Raw genomic sequence first — 11,869 nt, forward strand, 5'->3', positions numbered from 1 at the left:
TGCCTTCAGCTCAGGTCATGATCCTGGAGTCCCAGGATCGAGTCCCGCATCAGGCTCCCCGCTCAGTGGGGAGTCTGCTTCTCCCTCTGACCCTCAAGATCTCTATCTCATTCTCTCTCTCAAATAAATAAATAAAATCTTAAATAAATAAATAAATAAGCTACATACTTTGATTCCAACTATATGACATTCTGGAAAAGACAAAACTATAGAGATAGTAAAAAAAGATTAGTGGTTGCCAGGGGCTTGGAAGAGGGTAGGTGGAACACAAGATTTTTAGGGCAGTGGACTTATTTTGTACCATACTGTAATGGTAGATACATGACATTATGTCTTTGCCAAAACCTGTAGAATGTACAACACAGAGTGAACCCTAATGTAAACTATGGACTTTAGTTAATAATACTGTATTAATATCGGTTCATCAACTACAGTAAAGGTACACAGTAAGGCAAGATGTTGAGAGTGGGGGGAAATGAGTGGGGGAGAAGGGTTATATGGGAACTCTACTATGTGCTCAATTTTTGGTAAATCTGCTCTAAAAAATAAAGTCTGTTAGTTAAAAGAGAGAGTAAATGAATGCATCCATAAAAGAACTGGATTAAATTCTAAGATCATTTCCAGCTCTGAATCACACTCCAGCTCTGGGCCTCAAGGTCCCCATGTAGAATAAAACCGAGCTGAGTTTTAAGTGTCGCGCTCCTGCGGAAACGGAGGGCGGCTCTCCTGTCGTCCAAAGATTCAGCACAGCACTGCACAAACTGCCCCTCTGGACCCTCGAGGCCGGCGACAAGTTCTGGCCCCCACGCCCTGCGCGGACCCTGCTCACCCACAACCCACGCGCTCGCAGAGCCGCCAGACGTGTAGGCCACGCCCCCGCGTGCCATTGGCTCTCCGATTGGACGGCTCGGGGGGTGTGACCGGAAGAGGTGAGTCTGATTGGCAGGGCGTGGCCGACGGTGTGCGGGGAATATGGCGGAGCGTGTGAAGAAGCGGCCCTGCGGCCCGGTAAGTGGCGGGGGGTGGAGCCCCGGGGCAGGACAGGGGGTGGGGGCGCTAGAACGAGCCGCGTGGGGGCCCGTGGCGGGGTTGGGCCGCGCCTCCCGCTCCCTGCTTATGGCTGATCCGAGGCCGGAAGCCCCCAGGTGCCGCATGCTCGTGGCCGCGTGCGCCCCTGCGCATGAGAACCGGGGGTGAGTGCCGGGGTCCGAGCCAGGGCCGGGACAGCGTCAGGTAGCGCATTGCTGGAGCCCCTTGCGGCTACTCTGACCCGGGCGTGGATTCAGGAGGTGGCGTATCTTTCGTGGCGTATCTCTTCTGACTCCCAGGGCGACAGGAGGCAGATCCTCTCCCCCCGAGCTTCAGTTCCCTCTTCTGTCGTGTCAGACTCGATTCGACAACTTACTGAGTGCTTGCTATGTGTCAGGCCCGGTCCCAGGCCCTAGAGTGTCGCAGGTCTCCGCTCTCTGACGCTGTCCCAGCAGCAGCGGTGTGGGGGCATTCCGCGGTTTCCTCACCACCCCCACTGATAGGCAGGAAGTGGGACCCCCTCCCAGTTGTGATCCTTAAGCCTCACTCCGGTACCTCTTCCCATTCCTACTCTAGGGTGAACATGGCCAAAGGGTCGAGTGGCGAAAATGGAAGCAGCAGAGTAAGTAAGAGGCTGAAGGGGAGGGGATCTATTCAGCCTTGCCCGAGGCCACTCCAGCAGTGCGCTGCTGAACCTCGGGGGGAGCCTCCAGGTGTGTCCCTCTGGGTCCCCAGCACCCAAAATGGGAAAGACCGGCCACGGAGGCTCCTCTGGCTGCTCAGTAAGCAGCACGGGAGAGGCCAGGCTGACCGTATTGGGAGGGCACCATCTTCTGGACTGCTCCACGTCCCTCTCCCTCCAAGTCCCTTTCCCCTCCACCAATCCACATGTCCTCTTCTCCAGAGAAAGAGGAGAAAAAGAAGTGGAAGGATCTCAAGCTGATGAAAAAACTGGAGCGGCAGCTTGCACAGGAAGAACAGGCAAAGCTCCAGCAGGAAGAAGAAGCAACTGCACAGAGGGAGGACCAGGGTGAGCAGACTGGGTCCTGGGCAGGGAAGAGAATGTCATATCTGAAAGGGACCTTAGAGACCAGTGGGTCCAGACGTCTTGTCCTGAGGGAGAAACTGAGGTCCAGAGAATGGGGAAACCTGAGTCCTAACCTCCTACTTAGGTAGATTTCAATCCTTTGGAGCTTAAGCATTACATATCATAACTTTATACCTCCAGAACTCATCATCATAATGACAGGTTTTTGTTGTTGTTGTTTTTTTTTACTTTTTTATTGAACACTTTCTGTGTGCTTTAATGTAGTTGTTCATTTACTTATTTTTTTTTTTTTAAGATTTTATTTATTTGACAGAGAGAGACATAGCGAGAGAGGGAACACAAGCAGGGGGAGTGGGAGAGGGAGAAGCAGGCTTCCCGCGGAGCAGGGAGCCCGATGCGGGGCTCGATCCCAGGACCCTGGGACCATGACCTGAGCCAAAGGCAGACGCTTAACGATTGAGCAACCCAGGCGCCCGCGTTTACTTATTTTGATTTTATTTTTTTAAGGAAGCTCTACACCCAACGTGGGGCTTGAACTCACAACCCTGAGATCAAGAGTTGAACGCTCTACCAACTAAGCCAGCCAGGCGCCCCTTATTTTGATTATAATAAGAATTTGTCTTTTTTTCTCATTAAATAATACCCGTTCAAAACATCCCCCTCCCCAAAATACAGAAAACTGTAAAGAAGAAAAATCCCATCAAACATTGCAGTGAAAGTTTCTCCAGGTGTTACGTTATATCCACTTATGCATATGTAGAGTATAGAGATACAGTTTTACAAAAATGAAGTCACTTTATCCATTAGCTTCTGGACTTGGTTTTTCTCATTCCACATTGTGCCCTGTGTGTCCTTCCACATTAGTACATCTGGATCTACCCTAACAGATTGTATCTTTTCTCCTCTGTCTAGACTCAAATGTCAGGAGGGTTAGGGTGTCATAACACGCCCTCTAAGCCCGTTGGTTACCAGTGATGATGTTGACAGTGGGGATAGCAATTGAGCATGTCAGTTGTTTCAGACACCAGGGAAGTCCTTCCTAGGTGTTCCCTCATGTGGCTCCCTTTGGGTGACTCTGGGAGGGAAATATGGTGGTCCCTCTGGAACTAGACAGCCTGAACCCGTATCTCAGCTGTCTTGCCTTTTGTGTGACCTTGTGCCACATGTTTGATCTCTCTGGGTGACAGGGTCCCCACTTCTCGATGGGGATCATAGTAGTACTTCTTAGGGTTATGGGGTAAATGCACACAGAAAAGGCCCTAATAATCTTAGCTCTCTTTATTATCCCCATTTGACAGCTGGAGAACTGAGGCAGTGGGGGGTGGAGCCAGCACATGAACGTGGGCCAGTGCCTCTAACCACTCTCCAGTCTTGCCCAGTGGTGTGCCCTGTCCATGGGTGCCTCGGGGACCAGTAGGTCCATTTTCCTCCTGGGTAGATTGAGGCCTCGAAAGGGGAGTTGGATCTATTTTGCTGGCCTCAAAATTCCTCCCAGAGGAAAAGTTTTCTAACTCTGGGCCCTGGGATTAGAGGGAGAGAGGGGAGAGCTCGACCCTAGCCTCTTAGACTGCCCATGAACGCCCCTCCCCTGCCCAGGTCGGCCCTACACCCTGAGTGTGGCCCTGCCAGGCTCCATCCTGGACAATGCCCAGTCACCGGAGCTGCGCACCTACCTGGCTGGCCAGATTGCCAGAGCCTGCACCATCTTCTGTGTGGATGAGATTGTGGTGTTCGACGAAGAAGGCCAAGATGCCAAGTGAGGGGCCATCCAATAGGGCACCGGCGCTCAGTGAGGAGGGAGGGACCGCTAGGACTGACTTTGCTTCATCCTTGTCGCTGCCTACTTGCCTGGGCGGAGAACGCTGCCTACAGTTTCCCCTGGTGAATCTGGTGGGAAGAGTTGCAAAGCAGGGGCACTGCAGGGGTCAGATTGGGTGGAGGAGCTCTCGAAGGGAGCACAGTAGGCTCTGGAAGCCCTATCTTTCTCTCTCCAGGACTGTGGAGGGAGAATTCAGGGGAGTCGGTAAGAAGGGGCAGGCATGCGTGCAGCTGGCCCGGATCCTGCAGTACCTGGAGTGTCCACAGTAAGGGGGTGAAGGGCAGACTTCCCTGAACGTGATGGGGAGGAGGAGGGTGGTCGAGGTGCAGGTCAGGCAGGGGACAGCCTCCCCTGGGAACTTTCTGAGATCCACGGTCTTTACTAGGTACCTACGAAAGGCGTTCTTCCCCAAGCATCAGGATCTCCAGTTTGCAGGTAAGGCCGCAGGGGGTGCTGACCCCATTTCTCATGGATCATCCCCCAGACCCTGAGAAATTGCTGCTCAGTTGAGAAAACAGGCCCAGGCAGGGCAAGGCCTCTGCCTGGTGGCAAACAGCAGGTCTGTGGCAGCCCTGGAACTCGGACCAGGCCTCCAAGGTTCCTGCCGTACCACCATGTGCCTTTGCATCTCCCAACCCACAGGGCTTCTGAACCCCTTGGACAGCCCTCACCACATGCGTCAGGATGAGGAGTCCGAGTTCAGAGAAGGCATCGTGGTGGACCGGCCCACCCGGCCAGGCCACGGGTCCTTTGTCAACTGTGGCATGAAGAAGGTAGGGATTGGGAGAGCGGGTTGGGACAGACATTCCGGACACATCCGGCCATGGAGGGCAGGCAGGGTCCTGTGAGCAGGGAGCCCTGGACCCGGGCATCTGTGTAGATGACCCGGGCCCTACTGATGTAGATTTGGGCCAGAGAAGTGCCCCCAACAGGGGTCAGTAGATAAAGCCAGGAGCAAATACACTGTTTCTTGAAAAGTAAATGAACAGAGGTAGTCCTCACGCTCAGACCCAATCCACCCCAGCCAAAACCCTACAAAAACAAGTTCAGGATCCCTCTGGGGCAGCTCCAGCAGGACGCAGAGCCACGCTGGGATTGGCGCATTCATCTGCTGCCTGCTTACTCTCAGGGCTTCTGGATTCAAAGACAGAAATACTTCAAGGTGGAGGGTCCCCTCCCCTCAAAAAGAGCAGACCAGAAATGACGGGCTAACTGCAGACCAGGATGACCCAGACCCAGACGAAAGGAGAAAACAGGAGAAACCTCAGAAGGGAAAGTGCCCTATCCTGAATTCAGAGTTGGCACAAAACACAGACATCGGTTATCACTCGTCGCAGCTCCCGTTGACCTCACACCGGGCCCTGGGCTGTTGTTTGTGGAGGGTTTGCTGTTCGACAGCGGAGGGAACTGAGGCTCGCAGAGGTTAAGTGGCCTGCTCACACCGCTGTAGCTAGGAAGTGGTGTAGCCACATCTGTTCAGAACGTAGAAGACTGGGATTCCATCTTGCGAAATACTCCTGCCCTGTGCCAGGCCCAGGGCGTTCGTCTTTGCCCAGCGTCTGGTAGTTTTGCAAGAATGGTATCTCTCTCTCTCTCTTTTTTTTTTTTTTAAGATTTATTTATTTGAGAGAGAGAGAACCTGCACATGCTTACATGGGGAGCAGGGAGGGGCAGAGGGAGAAGGAGAGAGTCCTCAAGCGGACTCCCTGCTGGGTGTAGAGCCCATCGTGGGGCTCGATCCCAGGACCCCGGGATCTCGCCCTGAGCCGAAATCCAGAGTCGGCTGCTTAACCGACTGAACCACCCAGTCACCCCACAAATGGTCTCTTGAGAGCAGGTCTGGCCTGGGTGCCAGAGAAAGGGGACAGAGGTTGAGCTGGACCCCTCAGGTACCTTGTGAGCCGCTCAGATCTCCCAGCATCTGGGAGAACAGTGACACCTGCTGGCCGTCTGGGGAACAGCACCCATTTCTCCTGGCTTCTCCCCAGGAGGTGAAGATTGACAAGAACTTGGAGCCTGGACTTCGCGTGACAGTACAGCTGAACCAGAAGCAGCTCCCAGGTATCTGGAAACTTCCCAGCCTGGCCCAGCCGGAGGGCTTGGAACCGCCTCGGCCACCTCCTGTCCCTCACCCCCTCTTCACAGCCTCCCTGCTTCTCTGCAGAAAGCAAGACCTACCGGGGAAAAGTTGTGTCATCGCAGGACCCTCGCACCAAAGCCGGTCTCTACTGGGGCTACACGGTCCGGCTGGCCTCCTGCCTCAGTAAGGACAGAGCTTCCTCCGATGAAGAGCTGGCCCCTCTCTGGGAGGCCGCAGAGAGCCTTGCTTGACCCAAAAGGCACACCAGGGTCCTTGGCCTGCCACCTTACTGGGTGTCCTTAAGCAAATACCTTCCCTTCTCTGGGACTTGGTCTCCCTGACTGCGCTGCTTGGAATACTGTAAAGGACTTCTGAGGAAAAGGATCGCGATTCATTAGTAACGTCTGCCGTGGGGTTGGGAATAGGACAAAAGGACCAGATAGGTCTAGGGTGCACTATGAATTCTCAGAGCTCCTTCCTACCCGCCTTCAGCTTTGCGTCCCCAGTCTCGCATAGGGGTGGTTTCTCCCTGCTGAGTCCCGGACTTCCCAGGAATGGTGGGTGTGTGTAGCTGGGTGTGACTCCCTTACCTGAGTCCCCTTTTCCAGCCCTTCTCCCCCCCGCCCCCATATGCAGACACACATAGCCAAGTGGCTCTGGCATTGGAACGGGACCCCCAGGGAACTGGTCTCTCGCCCAGGTGCTGTGTTTGCTGAGGCCCCCTTCCAGGACGGGTATGACCTGACCATTGGGACATCAGAGAGAGGCTCGGATGTGACCTCCGCCCAGCTGCCCAGCTTCAGGTGGGTACAGCCTGGGGCAGGGGCTGGGGAAGGGGAAATGGAGCCGGAAACCTGTTTGGTGGAGGCAGAGCTATACAGACTGGGCCCCTAACTGTGTCCCGGGAGGGGGGGCTGAGAGCTCTGGGAAGCTGCATTCAGTGTGGCCTTAGTGAGCAGGGACTGAACCCCTCCTGTGGGTGCCAGGCATGCTCTCGTGGTGTTCGGGGGCCTCCAGGGGCTGGAAGCTGGAGTGGATGCTGACCCCAACCTAGAGGTGGCCGAACCCAGTGTCCTCTTCGATCTGTACGTCAATACCTGCCCTAGCCAGGGCAGCCGCACCATCCGCACCGAGGTGAGCCTGCCTGCCTCCCGCCTGCAGCCCCCAGGCTGTTCTCAAGGTTCTACTGCCAGCCAGGGGTCTGTCCAAGTGGGGGTGCAGCTCTGCCCAAGGCTGTCTCAAGCCAGCCTTCACTGGAGATGGTTTCCTAACGGCCTCGGCCTCTCACCACCGTGAATTCCAGCAGGGACAGAGTAGGAGTGAGCTGGGAGTCGAGAATCCTGGGTGCTGGTGCCCATCCAGCTGTTCCCAGGCTGGGTAACTCAGGAGACCCTGGCCATCCCAGCTCTGGGCCTCAGTTTCCCCAGCCGTACGCTCAGTGATCCACTTCCTCCACGTGACCGTGGTGGGCATGGCAGCCCTCCCCACTGGGCTTCAGTGGCACCTCAGTCCTGTGGGGGGCAGTATGCAGCCAGCTCTGGGAGCCTCAGTCCTGTGCACCCATGGGACCGGTGGACCCACTTCTGAGGTCCGCACGCTCGAGGCACTTGGCGTCCAGTAGTCTCAAAGGGTGGTGACTACACAGGTGGGCAGCTCCAGTCTGTCCCTGAGGGCCCTCCAGGGGCCACACCCTCCCAGCAGGAAGCCCTGCACCCACCCTGTCCTGGGAGCTGAGAACACCCCTTAAGGAGCAGAGAGGCAAGGGCATGCAGCCAGCCTGTGGCAGATCGGTAGGATGGGGCTGAGCCTGTTCTTAACATCCTGGGGGCCCTGCGGAGGGCAGCAAGCCCCGGGGCCGGGGGGGGGGTCTGGGCGGTCGAGCCCTGTGAGGCTGGGAGCCGGGCACCCGCCAGCCTCCCAGGCCCCAGCCCACGGCCGCACTTCCCCTCCAGGAGGCCATCCTCATCTCCCTGGCCGCCCTGCAGCCTGGCCTCACCCAGGCGGGTGCCCGGCCCAGCTGAAGGTTCCGGCAGGCCGAAGACCGCGAAGCAGCGGCACGGAAGCCAGAGGCTCCTGAGGGGCCCCTGGGACAGACACAGCCGGGACTTCTGTCTCCAAAGATCACCACCTTTAATGCGACCCAGCCCCCACAGTCCGGCAGGGTACGGCCTTCACTTGGAGCCTGCAGTGATGGCCTTGAGGCTCCCTGCCCGCGCCAGAATATTTGGCACAAAGAGCAGCCCCGAGGCCCGCTCGATGCTCTCGATGGGCACCAGGAAGCGCTCCAGCGGGACCGCCTCGTCCACAGGAGCGTTGGGCATCACGTAGGAGCGGAGTTCGATTTGCCCGCCTGCTGCCTCCAGGATCAGCACCTTGAAGAAGTGGGTGGGCACCGCCACGTGGTTCTTGCCGATGACCTGGTACTTCACATAGGACTTGCCGTCGGCCTCCGTCCTGCGGGCAGACCCGGGCGCACGAGGCCTTTCAGAGCTCCCGAGGGTCTGCTCGGGCCCGAGGCTGCTCCTCCGAGAAGCCTTCCCGGCCTGACTTCCACCTTGTGTCAGCCTGTAGGACCGCCCCCTCAGCGGGAGGCTTCTGTGCCCTTCTTGGCTCCCCCAGGAGGCTGGGGGCTCCCTGCAGGGTAGACGCTCCCTCACCCTGTTTCCCTCAGGCCCAGCACCGGGTCAGGCAGGGTGGGTGGTGGCAATAAATGCGGCTGAGAGAATCCGGCCTTGTGGGCATTCACCTTCATTCGTGCAGACCCGAGACTACCGCCTACCTCCCCCGTGGAGGGTGAGCACCACGTGGGCGAGGGCCTGGGGCCCAGAACACGGGATGGAGGACTTCGGTCTTGCCCTCGGCGGGGCCTACTCCATTCCAGCAGGCCATAGGAGGCACCTGCTAGTCATCCATGCCTCCTCGGCCAGCCCATGCTGAGCGCTTACTACAGTGACCTCCACCACCCGCCTTTCACCCTGAAGCAACCGCGAGGTAGGAAATGGCTATTATCCCCACTTTACAGGAGAGGATATTGAGGTCATTTGCCCATGGCACCCAGAGACCAGGTGATAGGGCCTGGGTTCCCTCTGGGGCCTGTGGACTCCAGAGCCAGTGGCTTCCCCACAACCCTTCACGTCCCCAATCTGTCTTCAGTGGGCCGGAAAATTCACTGAGCATGCCCAGGGGAGCTCAGTCCCTTCTACCTGGGAGGCAGGGCTGCAGAGGGACAAGAGTGAAGGCTCGGGATCGGGGAGATGGAGGCCAAACCCTGGCTCCAGAGGGTGAGGAGGGTTGCTCTAAGCAGAGGAAACTGAAAGCAAGAGCCTGGTGCAAGGCTTTCTATCTGAACAGAAAGGGAGTCGGGGGGTGCCTGGGTGGCTCAGTTGGTTGAGCGACTGCCTTCGGCTCAGGTCATGATCCTGGAGTCCCAGGATCGAGTCCTGCATCGGGCTCCCTGCTCGGCAGGGAGCCTGCTTCTCCCTCTGACCCTCCCCCCTCTCATGTGCTCGCGCTCTCTAGCTCATTCTCTCTCTCAAATAAATAAATAAAATCTTTAAAAAAAAAAAAAGAAAGGGAGTCGGGCACATGGCAAGAGGTGAGGAGAGAAGAACAGAGGCAGGTTTGGGGCCTGATGCCAGGGCAGAAGAGACAGTCTTTGTGGGTACCCCCACAGGCCTCTAGCTATAGAAATGCAGTTAGGGGGTCTGAAGCAGAGAACGGACAGTCTTGTCAAGAAACTAGACGATGTGACTTGGCACTGCGTGTGCACCCAGAGACTGAAGTGGGCCTGGATGGTGAGTGGCAGGAGGGGGCCTCTAGTGAATGGGAGGCCCTGGCATCCCCAGCTGTTCCCCCCCACCCCCACCCCAGTTCTAGCCTTACCTGGGCAGGAAGAGCGGCCCCGTGCATACATAGACATTTTGGTAGGTGCGAGTCAGGCTGCGGCTATACTTCTCCAGGTTGTTCCAGGCGTTCTGGTTGAGATGGGGCACCTGGTTGGAGAGGTGGGGCTCAGACAGACCGTCAGATGGGCAGGAACTGGCACCAAGCCAGGACAGTCCGATGGGGAGTGGGCTGGGCAAGCATGCTGAGGTAACGGGTTCAAGGAAGGAGAGTCACCGTTAGGCCACCTGGCTGTGAGGGTGGAGCCAGACAGAGCTCGGGGGGTGCTAGCCCGCCCCCATCTAGAATGGGAGGACTGACATCCCAGGTCTCAAAACCGCTTCTCAGCTCCAAAGAGATGCACTAAGGAAAGGAGCACTTCTCCCTCTTCAGAGAGAGAAAAACAAGCCCCTCTCCCCCCCATCCCCGGGGCCTCATGGGAAGACCAACTCTCCAGCCCTACCCTCTCCTTCCTGAACCGCGTGCAGAGCCCAGCTGGAAGTCATGTATCTGCTCTTGACTCCCCACTCTTGAGCTCTCCAGTGTCTAGTCAAATGGGCAGGGAACTGAGACGCTGGAAGAGCAAAAGTCAGATGGGAGGTTCAGACCCCCTGGGCTTCACCCAGAGCCCCAGGTCGTCTCCAGGCCCTGCTTGAACAGGGCTTGAAATAGAGCACACAGTGAGTTACTTTCCTCTGACTCCTGGGAGGCAGGCAGGGTAGGGACAATGGCTGAAAGCTCAGGCTCCTCTAGACAGACTGCCTGGGTCACCTGCTGTGTGACAATGGGCCAGTCACTTTGCCTCTCTGTGCCTCAGTTCCCTCATTACAGCTAATATGCGCTGAAGGCATGCCATGGGCCAGGAAGAGTGCTCAGTACCCTCGTGTGCCCTGTCTTCGCTGCGAAGAAACTGAAGCTCAGGGAGGTGCCCAGAGGCCCACAGTTAAGGTCGGACTGCAGAGCGGGTGCTGGGTGGCTCCGTGCTCGGTGCCTCCCGCCAGGGGCGCGCGGGGTGAGCAGCGAGGCGCCTGACCCGCGGCGCGGGCGCTACCTGGGGCGCGACGTTACTCAGGTAGAAGGTGTCCTCCACGGCCTTCTGGCTCCAGCGGTGGTTGGCGGCGGCGGCGAGGTGGCCGCGGTCGAAGCCACTGCCGCGGTAGTCGGCGTTGGTGGCGCGGTGGTACGCGTGCACGGAGTCGTCCTCGCGGAAGTCGCACGAGCGGCGGTCGCCGTCGCCGCGGAGCCGCTCGGGCCGCAGCTGCTCGACCACCCAGAGCGCGCCGCGGGTGCGCGGGTCGTAGCACAGCACGTACGACTCGCGGCTCTTGAGCTGCGCCAGCCCCGGCAGCCCGTACTTGGCCAGCTCGCCGGCGCCCGCCGGGGCCCCAGGCTTCGCGGGCACGGCGGGCAGTTCGGCCGCCGCGGCCACGGGCAACACGGGCAGCCGGCCCAGCAGCCCCGGCGCCACCCGCGCGTCCTCCCGCCGCCGCCGCCAGCTTTCGGCCGCCGCGCCCAGGCCCGCGCCCAGCGCCAGGGTCAGGCTGGCCCGCAGCGCCTGCATGGCGGGGAGCGCGGCCCGAGAGCAGGTGGAGGGCGGCCCGTGGCGCCCCGGGAACACCGCGACCTCCGGCTGCCGACCCGCGAGGCTCTTAAAGGGGCCGCGCCGGTCTGCGGGGCCCACCGCGGGGGAGGAGGCCGGGTAGGGGCGCGGGACGGTGGGCTGCCCGTCGCTTCCACTCGCGGACGCTTCGAAGAACTGGGGAACCCCAACAGAATGGGTCAGGACCGGCGCCGAGGGGACGTGCCGGCGCCCTTTCTTTGCCCTTTTAAGACGTGCACCCGGGAGGGGGCGGGACGTGCCCCTGGTTCGTGACTGGACGCCGCCGCCCGGCTCCGCCCCGCCCCCTCATTGGACTGCACAGGGACGCTCCGCGCCGCGGGTAGGAGCGCCTACTTATTTATGACTTACGAGCGCCGAGAAGTGTCAGGCACTGATCTAACGCGCTTTCAC

The 11,869-nt window shown here is 58.6% G+C and overlaps 2 protein-coding genes across 3 annotated transcripts; one reads left to right on the forward strand and one right to left on the reverse strand.

Moving 5' to 3' along the window:
• Positions 1-183: 183 nt before the first annotated feature.
• On the forward strand, positions 184-8,701 carry SPOUT1 (SPOUT domain containing methyltransferase 1). Of its 2 annotated transcripts, XM_035015679.1 has the most exons (12): positions 186-1,008; positions 1,606-1,651; positions 1,934-2,059; positions 3,674-3,833; positions 4,072-4,161; positions 4,282-4,331; positions 4,539-4,669; positions 5,885-5,957; positions 6,061-6,159; positions 6,677-6,779; positions 6,963-7,110; positions 7,929-8,701. In XM_035015679.1, exons 1-12 carry the CDS (start codon positions 973-975, stop codon positions 7,995-7,997), a joined length of 1,131 nt encoding a protein of 376 aa, XP_034871570.1. In that variant the 5' UTR covers positions 186-972; the 3' UTR covers positions 7,998-8,701. The 2 variants fall into 2 exon arrangements, with proteins under 2 accessions (XP_034871569.1, XP_034871570.1); XM_035015678.1 differs by lacking the exon at positions 7,929-8,701 and having other exon boundaries at positions 184-1,008; positions 6,963-7,910.
• Positions 8,090-11,654, reverse strand: ENDOG (endonuclease G). Its single transcript, XM_035015682.1, has 3 exons — positions 10,910-11,654; positions 9,859-9,968; positions 8,090-8,430 (listed from the first exon to the last, which is right to left on the reverse strand). The coding sequence occupies exons 1-3, from the start codon at positions 11,417-11,419 to the stop codon at positions 8,148-8,150; spliced, it is 903 nt and encodes a 300-aa protein (XP_034871573.1). The 5' UTR covers positions 11,420-11,654; the 3' UTR covers positions 8,090-8,147.
• Positions 11,655-11,869: the final 215 nt, after the last annotated feature.

The sequence above is a fragment of the Mirounga leonina genome, unplaced genomic scaffold (assembly GCF_011800145.1).
Source record: "Mirounga leonina isolate KUSES-001 unplaced genomic scaffold, KU_Mleo_1.0 Mir_170, whole genome shotgun sequence".
NCBI classification, from domain to species: domain Eukaryota; kingdom Metazoa; phylum Chordata; class Mammalia; order Carnivora; family Phocidae; genus Mirounga; species Mirounga leonina.

Excerpts from the sequence above, each read along its gene's own strand:
- ENDOG (XM_035015682.1), bottom strand. The coding sequence starts at position 11,419 with ATGCAGGCGCTGCGGGCCAGCCTGACCCTGGCGCTGGGCGCGGGCCTG. Across the intron at positions 9,969-10,909 it reads TGAGTAACGTCGCGCCCCAG|GTGCCCCATCTCAACCAGAA; the intron begins GTAGCGCCCGCG and ends CTCTCCAACCAG. Across the intron at positions 8,431-9,858 it reads GGGCCGCTCTTCCTGCCCAG|GACGGAGGCCGACGGCAAGT; the intron begins GTAAGGCTAGAA and ends GTCTGCCCGCAG.
- SPOUT1 (XM_035015678.1), top strand. The coding sequence starts at position 973 with ATGGCGGAGCGTGTGAAGAAGCGGCCCTGCGGCCCG. Across the intron at positions 1,009-1,605 it reads AGAAGCGGCCCTGCGGCCCG|GGTGAACATGGCCAAAGGGT; the intron begins GTAAGTGGCGGG and ends TTCCTACTCTAG. Across the intron at positions 6,160-6,676 it reads CCGGCTGGCCTCCTGCCTCA|GTGCTGTGTTTGCTGAGGCC; the intron begins GTAAGGACAGAG and ends TCTCTCGCCCAG.